This window comes from Marmota monax, unplaced genomic scaffold, assembly GCF_021218885.2.
Source record: "Marmota monax isolate L192 unplaced genomic scaffold, Marmota_monax_Labrador192_F-V1.1 WCK01_AAM20220418_F8-fsc00155, whole genome shotgun sequence".
NCBI classification, from domain to species: Eukaryota; Metazoa; Chordata; class Mammalia; order Rodentia; family Sciuridae; genus Marmota; species Marmota monax.
Window position 1 is genome coordinate 3,508,660 of NW_026694554.1, and position 22,086 is coordinate 3,530,745.

At 36.2% G+C, this 22,086-nt stretch overlaps 1 protein-coding gene across 1 annotated transcript; it reads right to left on the reverse strand.

Moving 5' to 3' along the window:
• Nucleotides 1–2,463: 2,463 nt before the first annotated feature.
• Nkap (NFKB activating protein) lies at nucleotides 2,464–19,554 on the reverse strand. The gene is made up of 9 exons (XM_046420944.2): nucleotides 19,029–19,554; nucleotides 16,171–16,251; nucleotides 13,435–13,505; nucleotides 12,813–12,953; nucleotides 10,651–10,714; nucleotides 9,491–9,600; nucleotides 9,319–9,394; nucleotides 8,215–8,364; nucleotides 2,464–5,843 (listed from the first exon to the last, which is right to left on the reverse strand). The coding sequence occupies exons 1-9, from the start codon at nucleotides 19,412–19,414 to the stop codon at nucleotides 5,669–5,671; spliced, it is 1,254 nt and encodes a 417-aa protein (XP_046276900.1). The 5' UTR covers nucleotides 19,415–19,554; the 3' UTR covers nucleotides 2,464–5,668.
• Between the last annotated feature and the right edge of the window lie 2,532 nt (nucleotides 19,555–22,086).

A 22,086-nucleotide genomic window follows, 5' to 3' on the forward strand; every position in this document is an offset into this window, starting at 1 on the left:
GTCTCTCTGCTTCTGTCCTTGCCATCAATGTGCCTCTTTTCTATATAGCAATAAGCCAGTGAACCTCATCAAGTGAATTTCTGTCACTCCTCTGTTTAAAACTTTCCAAAAGTGCTTTTCCAATTCTAAAGCACATACAAAGTACTTGGTAATATGGAGATTCTGATTCAGCAGGTCAGGGGTAAAACTTGGGATTCTGCATCACTAACAAGTCTCCAGGCAGTGCTCACACTGCAGGTCCAGAGACTTATATTTGCATATCAAATGGCTACAAGGCCTTGTGTGATCTGGTCCCTTGTTTTATCTGCTTTCCCACTACCCCTTCCACTAACTTACTCTGTTCCAACCCCTCTGATCTTGCTGCTTCTCAAGTAAGCCAGGTATAGTCCTGCCTCATGGACTCTGCACTTGCTGTGCCATTTGACTAGAATACTCTCCTCTACCTACATGCATTGTGTAGTTGTCTACCCCCTCACCTTCTCTCCTGCACTTTCTTTCTGTTCCATCCCATCCCCCATGCTTTTTCTTCATTACATTTTATTACCTTCACATATTCTGTATCATCAATTATTTTGTTCTTGTCTGTTCCACCAGAATGTAAGTTCTATAAGGGCAGGGATGTTTGTCTTGCTGAAAAACAAGACCTGGCCAAAAAAAAAAAATATATATATATATATTGAAGGAATGACTGCTTGTAGCCACTAGGTAGACCACAAATAGCATGTTGACTTGAGAGTTCGTGTGAAAGGAGCCAAAATAACACCCATGATTCCAGGAGAAAGGGCCTCAGAGGAGCAGGGCTGGTACCAAGCATAATGCCTGGAACATAACAGACATGAAAAATGTTATTTTCCCTTTGTCTTCCCATCCTTTCTCAAAAGTTGCCTGAGCTCTGATCTGACTTTAAGGCTTTATATATGGATCATATCATCAGTGAGCCAACTATGTCCCCTACTCATTCTATTCCAGAACACATGTATCTTCAGCTGAAGTAATCTAAAGAGGTACAATAGATGGAGAGTTCAATTCTGGTCATATATCCCTCCATCAGTTGTCTTGCTCTGAAAGTCAGAGATTTTGAAGTAAGGCTGGTAGAAATGATCCAGACCATACTGGAGACAATATATAGATAGTCTTGGGAAGAAGGCTCTTGCTCAATATTCCAGGCATCATTCTGGAGGTCAGATTGGGAGGGGAACATTGAGACATTATGACTTATATTTCATTATGTTTTCAAACCTTGTTCATTTATATTATTTCCATCTGATGTCATTCTTCAGAGGTAGAGATTGTCAGCTGAGTAAACTGAAGCATATAAAGAAAGTAAATGAACTCCTCAGGCTCCTATTAATAAACAGCATAATCCTCTGACAACCTGTCTCCAATTTTGTGGCAATTCTTAAGATATTTTTTGCCAAAAAGATCTTTTTTTCAGATAGATTTGAAGTGACAAAGAACTACCACTTAGATGTTCCCACTTTATAATTAGGATGAATTCTGGAAATTCAAGAGTATCTAGAGAAGAGTAGGGAGGGAATTAAGAGTTGGTATGTTCAGTCTACACTGACAGTTGTCCTTCTTTCTCTTAGGATACACCCATTGATGTCTCTTATATCTTTGAGGGCCATTCATTAGTTCTAAGGTAATGAACATTTGGAGACATATTTTGAAAGGGTGGGGAAAAGGTCATTATACTCCAGGAATCCAGAAGACCCACAGCCAGATAATTCACGTAATAGTCATTTATCTTCTTTGGACCTACCCTATTAGAATGAACTAAAACTAGAATTCTGCCATTGGTCTAGAACACTTTTCCTTAGTGTCTGGTTTTGCAATAATTAGAAACTTGAGGGGCTGGGGATATAGCTCATTTGGTAGAGTGCTTGCCTAGAATTCACAAAGCCCTGGGTTCAATCTCCAGCACCACCAAAATAATAATAATAATAATTAGAAACTTGAGGATTATTTGCTGGAATAGGGTGGGTAAAAAAGCCAGTCATGTCTATTGTTTCTATAAGAAACTTCAAAATTACATGGAGTTATATCATGTATTAAATAATCCCTTTATCTGTATAGTAGCTCTCTTAAAGATCTTTACATGTAAGCTCATTAATCCTTTTGTTGATTGGGTCCAAAAAACAGTAACGAATAGAGAGAACCCTGCCACCCTCTCTACTTACTCTCTCCCTGGCAAAAAAAAATGGCTTATTGCTCACTAGGAATATAACAGTAAATCCCTGGTTCAATTTTTTTTTTTTTAATTTTAAAAGCATTTGGTGTTTGTTTTTCTTCCTCTGTAGACCAGGAATGGCTCGCTTTCGAGAAAAATGGCCGAGGGACATTATTGAGGCCAAAAATCTTTTAATGGAGTCAATCACCTTCTAAATTCAATTGTCTGAATCTTACAGAATGTTTTAGGATTGTTTTTCTAATCCAAATATATTAAAAATACAATACAGCACATCGAACCACAGAATATTTATTGAATAATAAACTTGCGGCATACAATCCAGCTGTAATTTTTTGCATTCATTTTTCCATTCAACTTCCATCACATTAGCAGATTAACTAGTATGTTTCTAAAAGATTTTATTATCCCTCTATGCATCCTTTAGATCCTTGCAAGCACAGAGCTGAATTTAGAGAGGTGCTAAAATTCACCTCTCAGACCAAACTAAGATTAGTACTTGGCTTCTTGTTTCCCCTCTGCACTTAAGTCTCCAGCCCAGACACACCTTTTATGGACACAAGTGGGAATCAAAAAAAAAAAAACAAAAACAAAAACAAAAAAACAAGGCAACAGTTTTACAGTTTATAGTATAACCAGTTTGAAGGGTTCCCTTCCTCATAGGCCCATTCATTTATAGTGAGTTAAATCTCACTGCTAAATAATACATTTTGAAACTCTGCAACCTGGCATGATGCCTTCCTCAACTTACCACTTTACTTACATTAGCAGCTGGGTGGCTTGAGGATGGGGGTGGGAGGATAATGACACAGGGATGGGTTCAGTTACTACCCTCACTTATTTTTTGTCTTCCTATCCTCACACCAGATTATCACTTGTTTCTAATTTTCCTGTGAGACTCCCTTGTCTGGTTGCCAAATTTTAAAACACCAAAGACAAAATTACATTATACTCTGAGTGACTACTTACAAGTACTTTAGAATACATATTTACAAAGACAAACACTGGAAAGAAACACAAAATACAAATGATAATTGATGGGAAGGAACTGTAATTTTTCTTCCTTATTTTTTTACTATTATATTTGTACAATAAATTAAAAAGGAGGGATAATCTTATCAGAGCAATAGACATGAGGTGGGAAACTAGATAAGTTTTCTTGGAGAACTATATATATATATATATATATATATATATATACATTTAAAATACAATAGCCTTACTATTGACTTGATGGCTCAAGTGACTAAGCATAGTTTGAAGCATTAACTGTAATAAGCTGAAAATGAAATACTTTTAGCCCTTTTATTCTTCCCTTTACTTCCCCAAAGAATATGCTACCAAAACAATTCTTTGGCAGATCTTTCCTATACAAACCCCGATGAAAGGAATGGTAAGGTTCTGAAATAAATACCTTTTCTTTCATTTACTCAACAAACAGTCGTTGAGCATCTACTCTCTGGAGGACACAAAAGAATCAAATAAAAATTCACAATATTTGGATATCACAAAATTGCTACTGTTAAAACTACCATGCCAACTAAAAATAATGTCCTGGGGCTGGGGTTGTAGCTGAGTGGTAGAGTACTTGCCTAGCACGTGTGAGGCACTGGGTTCGATCCTCAGCACCACATAAAACATAAATAAAGATATCGTGTCCATCTATAAGTAAAAAATATTTTTAAAAAAATAACGTCCTTAGAGAATAAAACTTTTAAGTGGGAATTATAAACTTTAGGTTTTATTTTATAAGGAAGTAAATGGATTAAAACAAGTTTGGGAACTTGGTTCTGTTTTTCTTTTGCAATACTGGGGACTGGACACAGGGTTGCTTTCCTACCGAGCTACATCCCCAGCCCTTTTTATTTATTTATTTTTTATTTTGAGACAAGGTCTTGCTAAAGTGCTGAGGCTGACCTAGAACTTGTGATCCTTCTGCTTCAGCCTCCAGAGTTGTTAGGATTACAGTCATGTGCCACTGTGCTCAGCTCTAGTTTCCTTTTTAACTTTAGGAAACTACAGATTTATTAGGCTCAGCAAAATGGATAAATACAAATCCCTTCAAGTTCAGGGGTCATGAATGTTGTTACATGCGACAGCTGTTTAGTTCAGTAGTTGTGGGTTAAAAGTAGACATTTTCTTAGAACATACAGAAAAACCTGTGCTCTATACTATGAAATATGACTGCTTTACTTATAAATTCCTTAAAGAAAAACCACTTTAAACTATTATAAGGAGAGAGGGCATTTAAAAATAGCACAGTCTGAATTTACCCATCACCCAGTAACCTAAATTCATCCTATGTACATAATAACAACAGAGATCAAACAGTTTCCAACCATAACAAGTCAAAATTTCCATTGCCCCTCCCCTTTTACACTTGTGACCTAACTAAAATTGAACAAAATAAGGGAAGGAAAAATATTATGATCACAATTTTTACTTTAAAAAATGTGATGAAATAAGGGCCTTTTATACAAAGTTAAGAATTAAAATGAATGATAGATATAAAAACATAAACTGAAAGCTTTAACCATGCTTAAAATGAAATCTACCTATTACATAAAGGATAGGGTTAAAAAAGTTTAATATCATTTTATCTACATCTATTTGAAACAACTAAGTTAAAATACTATATTTTTCCCATCAGTACTCTTGACCGTAGTTGACTCTCACTCTTTTTAGATGTTATCTTATCATTAAAGTACAACTTAGAAATACTAATTTATATTGGCATAGCAATAAATTTCCCAAGACTTTATATTTGAGAGAACTTTTTGTTTCTTGCAGTACTGAAGATCAAATTCAGGGCCTTACACATGCCAAGCACCTGCTGCTCTACCACTGAGCTATACCCCCAGCCCCTAAAATAACTATTTTTAAGTAATTTATTAGGAATTCCACCTAATGTTCACATTTTCAATTCAACAAATCCATAGGCTAGTATGCATGTTGGCTTGTTAGTTTTAGAATGGAGGTAGGGACTTAAACCAAAATTACATTAATTCCTGGGCAGACTGTATATTGCATTATACAAGTCAGTTTTCAAATTCCAGATTTTCTTTTTTCAGCAAAGCCTTCATTTTGTTAACAAAAATAGCCTCCTATATAGCTTCTATCAAGTCCATTTATAACACATTCAACACAGAGGAATGATCATTTCCCACAAGTTCAGTGGGATGGGGGAGAGCATCATGTAGAGCCAATAGTAGCACCGAACCATGGCATGTGATTAAGGTTTCTCATCTCACTGATTCTTTCTCTCTATGCCACCTCCCCTAATACAGTAGGATTTCACTCATATTTTGGATTTTTAAACCAGAAAGTTGTAAGTCAATCCAAAATAAAGAAAGAGTTAAATAGAAGGCACAGTAGCACTGTAAAGCTTTTTCAGAGCATAATAATCTTTTTGTGTATATGTATGGAACCCAGGCTTTCTTTTTTGTTATTAAAAATATCTGCTGAGCAATCGGAAAATCCTCATTTGTCATCCTTTCCTTTGGTCTTTCTGTATACCATCTCTCGAAAACTGGCCAGAATCTTGTTCTCTCTCTTTCGTCTTTCTTCTTGGTTAAAGGATGCAAGGGCTCTCTTCTCATCAGCACTATAGATCTGGTTCTCTTTCCGCAGTCGCACAGCCTCCATTCGGCGATGCCTGGAGATAATTTTATTTTTGGCTTAATTTCTCAGTAATTCTTCTCACAGAATATCCTCATTAATCTTTTCTTAATAATACCATTTTTTTTTTTTTGGTACCAGGGATGGAACTCAGGGGCGCTTAACCACTGAGCTACATCCCCGACCTTTTTTAATTTTTTATGTTGAGACAGGGCCTCGCTAAGTTGCTGAGGCTGGCTTTGAACTCATGATCCTCCTGCCTCAGCCTCCTGAGCTGCTAGGATTACAGGCATGCCTTACTGCATCCAGCTCTACTAGCAGTATTTAAGAGAGCCTATAGGTCCACATTCGTTAAAATGATTAGTATTGTTAGAACTTTCAACTTTTGTCTATCAGATGGGTGTAAAATGGTATTTCATTAAATTCTTGATTTCTATTTCCAATAATAAGAATATCTTTTTAAGTGTATATTGGGCATATGTATTATTTCTTTTGACAAATGCCTGTTTGTGTCATTTTCCTATTTTTCTTTTGTGTTATTTACAGGTATTCTTTAAATTTTCTCAACTATGAGTTGTGTGTATTCTAAGATCATTCCAGTTTGAAACTTGTCTTTTTACTTATTTTAATGCATTGTTTCATGAACACAAATTCTTATTTTTAACCTAGGCAAATGTATCAATATATATTATGGTCAGTAGGCTTTTTATTTTCTTTAGAAAATACTTCTTCATCCCAAGGTCTAAAAGATATCTGCTCTTTGAGTCCTTAATCTAGTGGCCCTGCCTTTCATATATGATGATTTAGGGTCTTACTTTCATCTTTTTCCATATGGATAACCATTTTTTTTTTCCATTTACTAAATAGTTCCCTCTTTTCCACTGATCTGACATGCCATATCTTTCATACACCAAAGTCCCATACACATATGGTTGTCCTTGGGCTCTGTATTTTATTCCAATGAGCAATTTGGTGTTCTCCTGTACTTTCTAAAGTGCTGTAGTTTCCTAAGTTCTCATCTCTGGTAGAGAAAATCTAACCTTCCCTACTCTTCTTCAGAAATGACTTGGCTTTTCTTGGCCTTTTCATCTAATAAATATATTTGAGAACCAGTTTGATAAGTTTCATGAAAAACTGTTTGATTGGAATTTTATCAAATCTATAGATCAATTTGGTAAGAAATGACAACTTTAAAATATTACCTTCCTATCCATGAACATGGCAGCTTTCCACCATTTAGGTCTTATTTAATGTCTCTTAATAATGTTTTCCCTGTAGAGGTTTGGGGCATCTTTTGTTAGATTCATTCCCCAGTCCTTTGTATTCTCTGACACTATTATAAAAGATGTTTCCTTTTTTTATTTTATTACATTCTGTAGTTGCTTTTTGATGGTATATAGAAATGCAATTTACTTGTGTGTAGTAACCTTATATACAACAATTTGTTACACCCTTCTATTACTTATAATTCAACTAAAGATTCTTTGGAATTTTTTATGTAAACATATACTTCACAAAAAATGACTGTGGTATATCATTCTTTCCCATCCTTATGCCTCTGGTTTCTTTTCCTTGTCTTACTGTGCTAGGTCTCTGAAATGATGTTTCACATGTTGGTCCTCAGAATTCCCAAGATTCTGAAGGTGTGCTTTAGGGGTTCTGCAAATATTTGCTTCCAGTGTCGTTTCAAAATAGTTATCTACTTTTTTTTTACTTTTTAGTTATAGGTGGACACAATATCTTTATTTTTATGTGGTGCTAAGGATTAAACCCAGTGTCTCACGCATGCTAGGCGAGTGCTCTACCTCTGAGCCACAACCCTAGCCCTAGTTATCTACTTTTTAAAGAAGTAAGTTTTAAAGAATCCAAATTTCAATTTGATTTTAGTACTACTGCCCTATTACCTTACTCTCCTTGTTCTTCCTGGTTACTATGCTTTCTTCTCCCTAATTTTGTATTCCTTTCAGCATGCTGAACCTGACATCTTTCAAAATCCTTCTCTGCTATTCATTACCATAAAACTGGGTACATTGACAGCTGGAAGCAAGCTCAAAAACCAAGAAACATTTCTTGTGCAAATGTTTTTCTTACTACTAAAATGCCACATTCCTTGTAGAACTACGATAGATAGTTAAACTTCACTATATCTTCCAGTGGATAAAATATCTGTATCAAAAAATGAACTAGGAAAGGACACAGGAAATAGTGATTCTTCAAAGTTAGGGTTATAGTTGAGTTTGAGACTAAGTTTTATATAAACTTGGAATGTTAGCTAAGTATGTTTATACCAAAAAGCCAATATCAAACCAATATTTATACTCCAATTTCCAATCACCAAAATATTATTCTTGTAGAAGGAAAAGGAAAAGAGCTAATCATGGAAATTGAATTCAATGCCAAGAACATACCTGCTACCACTCATTACATAACCTGAGCATTCAAATGATGCAATTTCTTCACTTGTCAAGCCAATTTCACCTCTTCGTGGGATACGTTTTCCAGCTTTTACATATTCGGCCATAGCTGCACCTTCACCAGGTAAGAGAGCATGGCCATAGCTACAAAGTAATTCAGAATCAGAAAAGGTCCATTAAAAACCATCTCAATATAATAAAACTAATCGTCTAAAGAGAGCACAAAACATTTTTTTCAAACAACAAGAATGTGCTGAGCAGTAGTGTGCTGGGAAGCCCAATGTGAATTCCTTTAATTAATGAACAATGCACTTTGACCTACATTATTAACTCAGAAACGCATACATATTTTAAACAAAAGAACTGATATTAGTGAGTGTAAATTCAGGGTTTATAATTGTGGGTTTATTTATCTCTACAGGTACTGCCATTTCTGCTTCTTCCTCTAACTCATTCCCTTTCTCTTTTTCCCTTACAAAAAAACCCTAAATGGAGAAATAATATCTCTAAAATTAATATTTTTAGACTTATAACTAATAATAATGCTATTTAGAAACAAGTATCTATTACCTTTGATTCAAAGAGACTTTAAAAGCTATTATCCCTTCATTTAATTCAGTGAATGTTTCTTGCATACCTATTAAACCCAAAGCTTGAAATATAAAAATAATCTTTGTTCTTTTGGAGTTTACATATTAATAAGGATATAATTATAATACATGGTAAAAAATGTCTTCCATAAAAGAATGGAATATGCTGTAAGGATTAAAGTGGGGTAGAAATTACAACTACTTGAAGTATTGGGAATCAGCATATGCTTCCTCTTTTTGAAAAGGGCTTTGAAGGATAAAGATTTTAACAGGAAGAAATTGGGGATAGGGAAGAAAACAGGGCAGGAATAAGAAGCAAAGGCAAGTTGGGGGGAGAAACAAGATGAATAAGGCACAAAAGTGGAAATATGTACTGTAAACAAAGGGAACTTTTAGTAGTCCAGGTCATATGGAACCTGGGGAGTAGAGGGGGATAAGCTTGGCAAGGTAAGTTACAGCCATACTTTTTGAAAGGTACATTAGATATTATAAATACACTGAAACTTACTTCAAAGGTTTGTCATCTTGAGAAGCAAGTGTTTTGGGAGCCTCTGGGCCAATTAAATCAGAGGGTTCTTCAGCCTCTGCATGAAAGATATTCAGAAACACATTCACATTTTGACCAAATGGTTACTTTACTGTTTCATCTGTTTGAGTTAAAGTCTATCAGAAGAACTTACTTGATCGATCCTTCCAGGGATTCTCTAGAAATTCTTCTTGAGAATCCTTAGAACTTGAATCACTAGATTCTTTTCTGTTCTTCTTAGACTTCTTTTTCTTATATTTCTTCCTGTAGGGATTATAATTTGATATAAATTCACTTAATATTCCCATGTTAAAAGACATTTTAATTTTTTAAGTCAGTAATGAAAATGACTTCCAAGCTAATTCAAACTTGTTAGAGAAGTTTAAGTTAAAAATTTTCTAATATTTACCCAAATCATGTTTCACTATTTAAAAAGAGATTAAAGGGAACAATGAAATATAGTTCTTATATTGTAGAAAGACAACAGAAATAAAACAGCTTAAGAACAGCTCTTACCAATTTGAGCACTAATAATATCTTTGTAATGAATTAAAATACATTAAATGTGTTTACATTTTTTGAGCTCATAATACTAAAAAAATCCAATTCATTATTTTAAAAAACAAAGCAATGATAATTGCTATATAAACTATACTTCAGGATATTTAAGTAATTGATGAGGGCAAGCTTCTTTTATAGAATTATTCTACCTAATTAATGAAGAAGGAAAGTCAGAATTAGGCTATCATCATTTTGCAAACCCTAATGAAGTAAAGGATTAGACAATAACAACCAATGGCTGCTCATATAGCAAAAAGAGACAACCAGACATTATTTTGTCTCCTAATGGAAGTAGACAGCATCACCTATGAAGCTGCCCAAATTAAGCTTGTCAAGTCTCTAGATCTATTATTGTATGGGAAATACAGAGGTCAGAAGAGCATGCTGAAGTACACTATACAAATATAATCATTACAATTTATAGACATTATTTGGATTCTGCTTTGAATAAACTGTAGAAAAAACTACTGAGAATGGAGTAATTATTGTTAAATATTTTGGGCATGATAAGAACATTGTGTGTGTGTGTGTTTTTTTTTTTTTTAAGAATGCTTATCTTTTAGAGAAAGGTGAGCTATTTATGGATGGAATGATATTTGGGATTAGTTTCAAGACAATAGGTGATAGTGCAGACTGCCCATGAGTTGAAAATAATTCAAACTGGGTGATGAGTATATAGGGGAATCATACTGTTTTATATAATTTTATACACATTTTAGCTTTTCCACTAAAACATTATAGAAAAAAACTGACGATCTGTGTTTCTTCTTCTTTTCCTTTTTCTTAGTTTTCTTTGCTCTCCTCTTTGTAACTTCATCTGTAAATTAAAACACATTATAATTAGAAACAATTTTAAATTCTAAAACCCTAATACTTTTGAGTAGATGAAGTCTTATTGCTATACCATTTGATGTTACAGAGAAATTAATTCATACTAGTATTTATTGCAACTTGCCAGAAACTGTACTAGGCACTGGGAACATAAAATTAAAGTCATACTAGGTATAAGGCGATATAGAGTATTATTAATTTCATTGAATGAGATAACAGTTTTGTGTTTAAGTAGAAAGATGTCCTTACTTTTTAAAAATGCATATAGAAATATTTACATCAAAGTATATTTGTAACTTACTTTGACTATCTCAATAAAAGACCCATATGTGATTGTGTTATGCACATGTACAAATATGGCATAATGAGTCCTACTATTCTGTATAATTATAATGCACCAACACAAAAACATATTTGAAGCAATTATGTCAAAAATACTAACAATTGTTAAATTTGGATAAGAATATGGTATTAATTATACTATCAGTCATGCTATTCTCTTTACTTTTCTGAATGTTTATAAAGATTTTCATGATAAAAAAAGGTGAAAATATGGTATTGTGGTACAGAGAATATTTTCTAGTGGCTCAGTGTGATAGAGGAGAGAGATGGGTATAGAGATAAACATAATCCAGAGTGACAGAGGAATCTTGAAATCAGACTGATTTGGGGAGGGTGTTTGAAGAATAGTTGGCTAGGAAAAGGTGACTCTTAAGCTAGTTTAAAAAAATATCAGTTTATTACAAAAGTACTCTATGCCCATGGTTGCTATGAGTGAGTGAAGCTGGAGGAAGGGACAGACTGGTGCTGTAGGCAAAGAGCCCCTCTGTACCAAGTGACAGGGTCAAGAGAAAGAACATGGGATTCTGATCAATCAGGGTCTGAAATTTACCCTGAAGGCTAGGGAAAGCTACTGAAAGATTTTAGGTAGGGGATCGGCATCCTCAGATTTATGCTTTTTTTTTTTGGTTTTATTTTTGTGATGCTGGGGATAGAACCCAAGGCCTTGCACATATTAGGCAAGGGTTCTACCACTGAGCTCTACCCCAGCCCTAGATTTGCACTTTAAGAGAATTCACTCTTCCAGCAGTAAGGAAGAAAAATGACAATGGGAACACTTGTATATAATGTGTCAACCCCAAAGGAGGCAACTTCTGGTCATATATCAGCCAGGAGAGGGTATAAAAATGTGGCTTTTATACAAATTTACAGAAAATTAGGAAAACAAAAAGGTAAGAATATAATTAGAAAAATAAGATAATATCACACTGTTGAATTTTAACACATTTTAAAAAATATTTTTATTTGTAGATAAACAAAATACCTTTATTTATTTATTTTCATGTGGTGCTGAGGATCAAACCCAGTGCCTCACATGTGCCAGGCAAGCACTCTAACCACTGAGCCACAAAACCAGCTCAAATTGGAACACATTTAAAAATAAATTCGGTTAGTTGATGGAGTGCTTGTCTAATATTTGCAAGGCCCTGAGTTTGATCCCCAGCACCACCAAAAAAATAAAATAAATCGGATAAACAGTAAACTTTTTTTAAAGCCACCTTTTTGGTGGCTTATTGTGAAGTACCACCCCAGATGGGGTACCTTGCAGCCAACCTGAAGGGAGTACTTTATAGCATGCCTTTTAAAAAAATTATACAGAGGTGGAGCCCACTGGGCATGCTAATTACACAAAAAGAGCTCTCCCCTGATGGAGCCCTGTATGGTTTCCTTTGGCACCACACATCTTGCAGCCTAACCCCAAGTTGGTTTGGGTTCCCTGTGCTATGTACAACTATGCACAATCAATTTGTAGTCAGTTAGTTTACATTTGAATCCCAAATGTGACCTTGGGTGTGGTACTTATTACCTGCTCTGTGCCTCCATTTCCTCATCTATTAGATGCTATTGTGTGGACTAAATAGCAGTAATGAATATAAAGCACACAGCAGGCTGCCTACATAAAATCAAGGAGCATTCAGAAACTTTTGGCTATTATTATTTAACAACGTCCTTCTAAATAAATTTTAAGAAAAAAAAGAACTACTTTTGAAGAAAGGCTTGCAGAATGATGTTGGTTTGCTTACCACTGGAGTCTGTTTCAGAATCAGACTCACTGTCACTATCTTCAGAATATTTCTTGTGTTTCCTTTTAGATGATTTTTTCTTTCTCTTTTTCTTAGACTTTTCTTTTGAATGACTAGACTTCTTTTTTTTCTTCTTTTCATCTGTAGGAAACACAAATTAAAAAAAACTAATTTCCTAAGAAGTATTTCTAAACATCAATTTTATTGTTTTTGAAATACTGAAAAGGAATAGATGATTGGCAATCTGAATAAAAGCAAAGTCCAATGTTCAACTACTTATAAACTTACTTTTTAAAAATATTTTTTAGTGTTGATGGACCTTTATTTTATTCATTTATTTATATGTGGTGCTGAGAATGGAACCCAGTGCCTCACCCGTGCTAGGCAAGTGTTCTACCACTGAGCCACAACCCCAGCCCCCCTAAACTTACTTTTTAAAATCAATTAAAGGGACTGGGGTTGTGGCTCAGTGGTAGAGCACTCGCCTAGCATGTGCGAGGCCCTGGGTTCGATCCTCAGCACCACATAAAAGTAAATAAACAAAATAAATGTATTGTGTACAAATAAAAAATAAATATTAAAAAAATAAAATCAATTAAAAAGTTCTATATTTAAAAAATACCTTCTGAACTAGATGCTGAAGTAGTGCTTTTCTTTGGCTCTTCATCCTCTACTGGTGTATGTTCATCAGAGCTAATTTAAAGAAAATGGTTGTAAGAATTAGAAAAGTGATGAAATATGGACCATAGCAGTATTAAACAGAGCCTTAAAATTTTCAGTAACAACACTGATTGCCTAAGAACCATAAAAGTAAGCACAGGACCATTTTTGTAAGAGCATATTTCAAGGGTCTACTACCTTCATAATAAAAAAAATTCTTGCATTTCCATCATTCTACAGAGTTTATAAAGTGTTATTCAAACAAAACACAGAAAAATCTACAATTTCAGAAGAAACCACAGGGAAAAAGGAACAGAAACCATAAGGAAAGATGAAAGAAACTGGAGATAGGCTATGGAAAGACTTCAGGATTGTTTTTTGGGGGGGTGGGGGCAGGGAGGGGGTGATGGGTACTGGGGATTGAACTCAGGGGCACTCAACCACTGAGCCAGATCTCCAGCCCTGTTTTGAATTTTATTTAGAGACAGGGTCTCACTGAGTTGCTTAGGGCCTCGCTTTTGTTGGGGCTGGCTTTGAACTTATGATCCTGCCTCAGCCTCCTGAGCATGTGCCACTGTGCCTGGAGACTTTAGGATTTTATTCTTACCTTTTTTGTCTTTTGGAAAGCTAAGGATAGAATCCAGGGCCTCAAGCATGCTAGGCAAACACTCTACCACTAAGCTACCTTCCCTGCCCCAGGATTTTATTCAAAGTGTGCAAAGGATATATGATAAAGCAACAACTGTTCTGTCTCCCCACAGCAGGAAGAACCTAATAAACTAGTTTAAAGAGATTTCATTCATTTGCAGAGAATTCTGAAAGTGAGAATTAATAAAATCTTATAATAGTTCAGAAGAAGAGTTTCCACATCATATAATCTTTTCCTCTGAAAATAAAACCTGGAATAATTTAGGAATTGTCTAGAAAATTATTTCTAGAGTTTTTTCCAACTCTAATTCTCTGAGTTCAGGTTCTTTAAGCTTTCTCCAAAGGTATCTATAAGAACAAGTTTCAAGCTATGTGTGGAGGTGCACAAATGCAATTCCAGGTACTAGGGAGGCTGAGACAGGAGGATCACAATTTTGAGGCCAGCCTCAGCAACTTAGCAAGACCCTGACTCAAAATAAAAAATAAAAAGGGCTGAGGATGTAGCTCAGTGGTAGAGTGCTCTGGGTTCAATCCCTAGTACCCCATCTAGCCCTCAAGTTTCAGATAATAATGCTTTTCATCCTGCCACAAATTATAGGTTTACCTGTCAGGCAATTTTAATTGTCTCAATTCAAATTAAAGTAGACAAAGAAATACAGAAGAGGGAAGAAAAAACTTACGAGTAGTACCAAAAGAAACAAAATAAGGGGAAAAAGCATCATACCTTCAGATAGTATTGGATATAGGAAAATCAGCTGAACAAATCCATACTAATATATTCATTTTTTAAATTTGTTTGTTTTAGTTGCAGATGGACACAATACCATTATTTTATTTATTTATTTTTATGTGGTGCCAAGGATCGAACCCAGTGTCTTGTACATGCAAGGCAGGCGCTCTACCACTGAGCCACAACCCAGCCCTCATTTTTTAATATTTATTTTTTTAGTTGTAGGTGGACACAATATCTTTATTTCATTTTTATGTGGTGCTGAGGATCAAACCCAGTGCCTCAAGTGTGCTAGGCAAGCACTCTACCACTGAGCCACAACCCAGCCCAGTATATTCATTTTCATTTTTTTATTTATTTTCTTTCTTTTTTGATGTTCATTTTTAAAGAAATTTCTTTGTAATGCTATAAACTGCCATGCAATCTGAAACTGGGTTAGTGGAGAACAATAATTCAAAATAATGTATATTAACATTGAACCTTTCTAGGGGCTGGGGTTGTGGCTCAGTGGTAGAGTGCTTGCCTAGCATGTGTGAGGTACTGGGTTCGATTCTCAGCACCACATATAAATAAATAAATTCATAAATTCCATCAATAACTAATAAATTTTTTTTTTAAAAAAATGAACCTTTCTATAAATAGGAAATTAGATGCATGGATTACAATTTAAACAGAACAATTAGCATGCTAAAGTCCACTAGCAACATGTTTAATCCTTAGATATGTTCTGTTTTTATTTTATTTGTTTATTGTTTGGTACTAGGAATTTAATCCAGAGGCACTTTACCATTGAGCTATATCCCCAACCCCCACCTTTCTTTAAATTTTGAGACAGGGTCTCACTAAGTTGCTTAGGGCCTGGCTAAATTGCTGAGGCTAGCCTCAAAGTTGCAATCCCCCTGTCTCAGCCTCCTGAGTCACTGGGATTAAGGCATATGCCACAGTACCAAGCTTGTTATACATTTTTAAGACGTAGGAGTAGAATAGCACAAATCACAAGAAAATAAAAAAAAAACCTGAGATGTAAAGTTCTTTGCTTAACCATAATGTTCACAGAGCTGGGCGTAGTGGTGCACACCTGTAATCCCAGCACCCTGAGGCTGAGTTGGGAGGATCATGAATTCAAGGTCAGCCTCAGCAATTTAGCAAGGTCCTAAGCAACTCAGCAAGACCCTATCTCTGAATAAAATATAAAAAAGGGCTGGGGACATGGCTCAGTGGTTAAGCGCCCCTGGGTTCAATCTCTGGTATTTAAAAAAAAAAAGTTCACAATAGAACAGGATTTAAATTAATGTTATAACATATTTTTAAATCACTTACTCAGGTTCAGGATTCTTTGGAGAAAGTCCCCATACTTCAGGAGCTCCTAATTCTCCAATCCTCTCTCTCTCACTTAATCTCCTAGAGGATATAAACATTTAAATTATAACTTATGGATGGATTATTTCCTAAATGTACAATCAAATTCAACAAGAGTCCAGTTAAATCCTATTTTCCCAATGTTTTATTATACTTTTTCTTTTTAGAGCCAGGGTCTCCCTATTTTGCTCAGATTAGCCTCAAACTACTAGGGTCGAGTGATCCTTCTACCTCAGCCTCATAGGCTTCTGAGACTATAGGAGCCTGCCATCACACCTGACTTTCCTTATGTTTTAAAAGTTAATAAAAACCTGGTTTAAGTGGAAATTAATCACATAGGAGTTGATGTTCTCGTAATACTATCAAATGGTACAAACTACAGATAGCCTCAGTGCCTGGATAAGAAACAATAGCTTGGGAGACTGTCCAGGGCATCCCTATGCCAAGTGCATGGCACAGCTTCTAATTGATCACTTCATTGTAATATGTGACAGAATGTTTTACATTTTGAAATAACTTTGTTCATGCATGATTAAAAAAGAAGTCTCTTTTGATTTAGTCAAACCTTCAGTTTTCAGGAAGCTAAGAATCAAGAAAATAAAAATGAAGAATTAGAAATAGAAAATAAAGGGAGTTCTGAAAATAAAAGAAAAAATTATTTGGCAAATATTATACTCAATGAGATGTCAGGTTTGTTCCCTCAGTTTTCCCTTTAGCTCCTTTTTGGAAAAGGAGTACATTCTCTGTTCTTTGGAGGACACTAAAATTGTTTAATTATTTTGTTTTATGATGTTTGTGATTTATTCTGTTTTAATTTTTGCTTTTTCATAAACTGAAAAAAAAAAAAACCCTAAGGCTCAGTTCCTCAAAGTTTAGCTGTTTTAGATTCCATTTGTTTTTAATAATCCTTCAAAATAAACATAATTGGTTTGAATTTTTTACTTCTTTATTCAGGGGAAAAGATATAGCTATAGTCAGTCTCAAAGGGTTTGCCACTTTGAAGAAACAGCCCCAAAGGGGCCATACTTGTAACTGTATTTAGAATACACAAATATAGGGGAAAGAATGCTGTAAGACTCTGAAGAACATAAAGTCCTGTTCTTATACCTGTTGCCATCTGGCTTCATCTGCACTGTTAAGACAAATTATTTATCTTCTAAATGTACAAATGCAAATTTCACTTAAGCATGGGGCTGGGGTTGTACCTTGGTGGTACAGTGCTTGCCTAGCACATGTGAGGCACTGGGTTTTATCCTCAGCACCACACAAAAATAAATAAATAGATGTATTTTGCTCATCTATAACTAAAATTAAAAAAAAAATCACTTAAGCAGTTCTGACATTTTTTGGTGAGGATTCACCAGCAAGAAGCCATTTGCTGATATATATACATTCCATGTATGTATTATATGTCAAAATGCATTCTACTGTCATGTATGACTAAAAATAAATAAATAAATAAAAATTTAAAAAAAAAGAAGCCATTTGCTTTTTGAGTGATATATTCTATGGATACTTTTCTGAACAATTTAACTTGGGTAGGTCTTTTAACCTAATTCAGGACTGTTTTTATTTTCTGCTTCCATGCATGAGGCACTAATAGCTAACAGTTATGGGATATTTATTATGTTCCAGGCACTAAATTATTACAACCTTAAAAGACATGGTACTAATTTTATCTACCCCCATACCCTCACCCTGCTTTTTTTTTTTTCCAATACTCAGGATGGAACCCAGGGCCTCAAGTATGTTCAGTGAACACTCTACCATTGAGCTATATCCCAGCCTCAGCATCTTTATAATGGTGAAGAAATGACGTTCACAGAGGTTAAATTAACTTTCACAAGGCTGCACAGCTATTAGGTGGATAACAAAGGTTTCAAGCAGTCTGATTCTGGAGCCTGTCCTTCTCATCACTATACTTTATTAGTTCCCACTGCTGGAAGAAAAAGAATCATGAAGCCATCTCCCAACTGTTGGAACTTTAACTTGCCCCTCAATGCCTGTAATACTTTCAAACGTCTCGTTTCTTAAACACATAGTGCATGGCTTAGTACAATGCCCAACACGTAATGTTTAATAAATATTAGATATTGTGAGTCACACAGCAATGATTCTAAGCCTCTTCCTCTTCCTTAAACCAGGCACTTTCCCACTCCAATATTCATTCTTATTAGAGGAGACCCAATCTCACCTTGACATCATTTTTCACCAACAAGATTGAGACCACTTACCCAGATCTTTCTTAAGGTAACTACATCTACAGCTAAGCAGATCACTTCCCTCCCCCACATTCATGTAATTATCTTGTGCAATATAAATCCTTAATTTCAACTCTTTCCAATTCCGTACAAAACATTTCCATTGATATATTCCGTTATCTCAAACTTGTCTGTTTCTCCACTCAAGCAATGATTGATTGCATGTCGAATTCTGGAACCAACAGAATAGTGATCCTTCTTTCCATGAATTCAGTTTGTGAGAAATAAAATCATGCTCACGACTGATAATGACACAGCCAAGTAAATGCTATAATTCCGGTAGATCTGAGGCTCTTGGAGACGTCTGCTAACAAGCCAGGAGCGGGTAAGGGGACAGCGATAAAATAGGGCGCTGTATAAAGGGACCCGCCGACAAGTGAAAATATATGGGAAATAAAGGCAGAATACAAGGTTGCCGTGAGTGGAATGAAGAAAGGGACGAAAATGGGTGCAAGACAGGTAGAACGAAATGCGAATAGTCAGAAACACAATGAACGATAAATCGGACTCGAAAGGTGAGGGGGCTCATACAAGAAAAGATGCGGCGAGCTCACTCACTTCTGCCGCAGGCTCTCTTCCCTCTCCTTGTCCAGAAGGCTAGGCCACGGCTTGTCGCTCCCGTAGGGGCGTGAGTAGCTTCCATAATACGTGGACGAGGAGGCAGAAGCAAAAGGGGTGTTCCGTGGCGCAGAGGGCCGCTCTCGAGAGCGCGAACGCGAGCGCGAGCGGTACGACTGGTTTCGGGAACCTTGGCTGAGACCACCCAGCTGATGACTTAGGCCATTCTTGTCACCAGACCGAGAACAAGAACGCGAGCGAGACCGGCGACACCGCGGGGAGCGGGAAGATTTGCTGGGTTTGGGGCTCTTCGACGAACTGCGGCGTCTTCCTCCGGAGCCAGAGGCCTCCCGCTCAGGGCTGCGCGAACTGGACACTGGAGCCATTACCGCAGCTGTGCCCCCGAAGCTGAGGGCCAAGGGGGCGCTCTTGTGACCCCGGGAAGATTCCCGGTTGCCTTGGCTCCCACAACTCGCCGCCGAGCAACCTCCCAAACCTGAAGAAACCTTGGAAACAGTTCCGGGTACGTCAGCAAATACCTTCCCCAGACCTAAGGGCTCCTCCCAACCGGAAGGGGCAGGTACCAGTATAAATAAGCCGGTCTGGAAACTGGGTCCGCGCATTTGTTCAGTTCCGACAGAGGTTCAGCAAATCTAAGGCGCGTAGGAGATCAAGTCCTTTCTCAGATTCGAACTTGAAATACCTGAAGAGAAGGTCCACGGAACACAGGATATGTTTCACTGAGTAACCATGTGAACAACACACAATTCTGCATGTGTTTCGTGTGCTTTCTCTGTATAATTATATAGACATGTATATGAATGTATGTACTTTATGCATATATACATATATATATATATATATATATATATATATATATATATATATACACACACATCAAAAAATATGATTTATTTTCTTTTTTGAAATCCCAAGCAAAATAAGGAGGGTTTATTGCAATTAGGAGTGAGCTATGATGTTTATACCCATATTTTCTAGTTAATTTAGAAAGCACAAATTCTATGTTAATGACTTGAGCCTGATGCTCTCCAATCAAGTTAGCAGCCCAAAGAAAAACTGCATATTTAATTCCCCAGTCACACATCTCCACCAATGTGCTCCAACTAAAGGAAACTGGAACCCACTAGTTATCCAGCCCATTGAACCAGTCTTTCATTTACTAGCAAAGCAATAGGGTTAATGATCAGTATTTATATTCATTTTATAATTTTTTGCATGCTACTGGGGATGGAATCTATGGGTGCTCTACCACTGATATTTATTTATTTTTAATTTTGAGACAGAGTCTCACTAAATTTCCCAGGCTGACCTCAGACTGCAAGCCTCCTGCCTCAGCCTCCCAAGTATGTGGTCTCTTTTTGCTTATCAAGACCCTAACTTTTGTGATACTAGTCTGTACACTTTTGTAGCACTATTTTTTAAACTTCATTTCAATCCAAATTCCCCCCATTTTCCCTCCCCTTCTCTCTCCTCCTATTCTCCCTCCTCTACTCTGATGATCTTCCTTTCACTCCTTTATTTATTTATGATTGGTACTTCTTTTCTCCTACAAATTTATAATTGCATACCAGAAGGCAAAGAATAAGATAAACATTTTTTGTTTGTTTTTCACTTTCACAAAACTCCATTCTTTTCTTTATTTTTTAAATATAGTTGTAGATGGACAGCAAGTCTTTATTTAATTAATTAATTTATTTATTTATGTGGTGCTGAGGATCAAACCCAGTGCCTCACACATGCTAGGCAAGTACCTCACACATGCTGCCACTGAGCTACAGCCCCAGCCCCTTATATGTTTTTTCTATGTATATATAAAGATGAAATTACCTTTGGTATATTTACAAATGTGTATCACATGATTTTGTTGAATTCATTCCATATTTCTTCCCCTTTCCCTTCCTCCCTCCCTCTCCTTCTCCTCCTACTCCACTGATCTTCCTTATGTCTTATGATATCTGATCCCCTCCCCAACTACCTTCTTTCTCTTATTTTGCTCTTACTTCCACTTATGAGAGAAAACATTTGACCCTTGATTTTCTGAGTCTGGCTTATTTCACTCAGTATGATGTTCTCTGGTTCCATCCATTTATCAGAAGATGACATTATTTCATTCTTCTTTATGGCCGAGTAAAACTCTAGTTTGTAAATATACCACATTTTCTTATCTATTCATCTGTTGACAGCCATCTGGGTTGATTCCATAATCTGGCTATTGTGAATTGTGTTGCAGCACCATTTTATACTGTTTTTAAATGACTTGGATTTTTGTTGTTGTTGTTGTTGCAGTACTGGCAATCAAATCCAGGCCTCACACATTCACAATTGAACTAAATTGAGTCAGAGAAATTATGTGATTTGGAATGGAAATTTTCTAATAAGAAAGCTTTCAATGTAAAAACTACTGTCTAGCTGGGCACTGTGGGGTGTGTCTATAATCCCAGCTAGCCAGAAGGCTGAGAAAAGAGGATGTCCAAGAGTCCAGGAGTTCAAGGTCAGCTTTGGTAACATATAGAGACCCCTTAAGAAGGAAGAAAGTCTACAGCCTAACTTCTGTGATACCGGGCTGTGCACTCTTGTATCAGTTAAGCATTTTAAAGTTTTCCAACAGTGGTTTATCTGCCCCATGGCACATGCTTCCTTCCTTTCTTTTTTTTTCTTTCTTTCTTTTTTTTTTTTTGTACTAGAGATTGAACCCAGGGACACTTAACCACTGAGCCACATCCCTGGCCTTTTTTTCTATTTTACCTAGAGACAGGGCCTCACCAAATTGCTTAGGGCCTCACTAAGTTGTTGAGTCTGGCTTTGAACTCATGATCCTCCTGCCTCAGCCTCCCCAGCCACTGGGATTACAGGTAAGCCACCATGCCCAGTGCTTCCAGGCTTGCAGAGGGTGGGTCCTATCGAATACCAGCACAGCCCAGACAAAGAATCATTTACACTAAACACAGACCTGTCATTCTTTTCAGGAATCAAATCATTGTATCTTATGGGGCATGGGAGCCTTCAGTTTCAATACACTATTCCTCTTTGTAATATG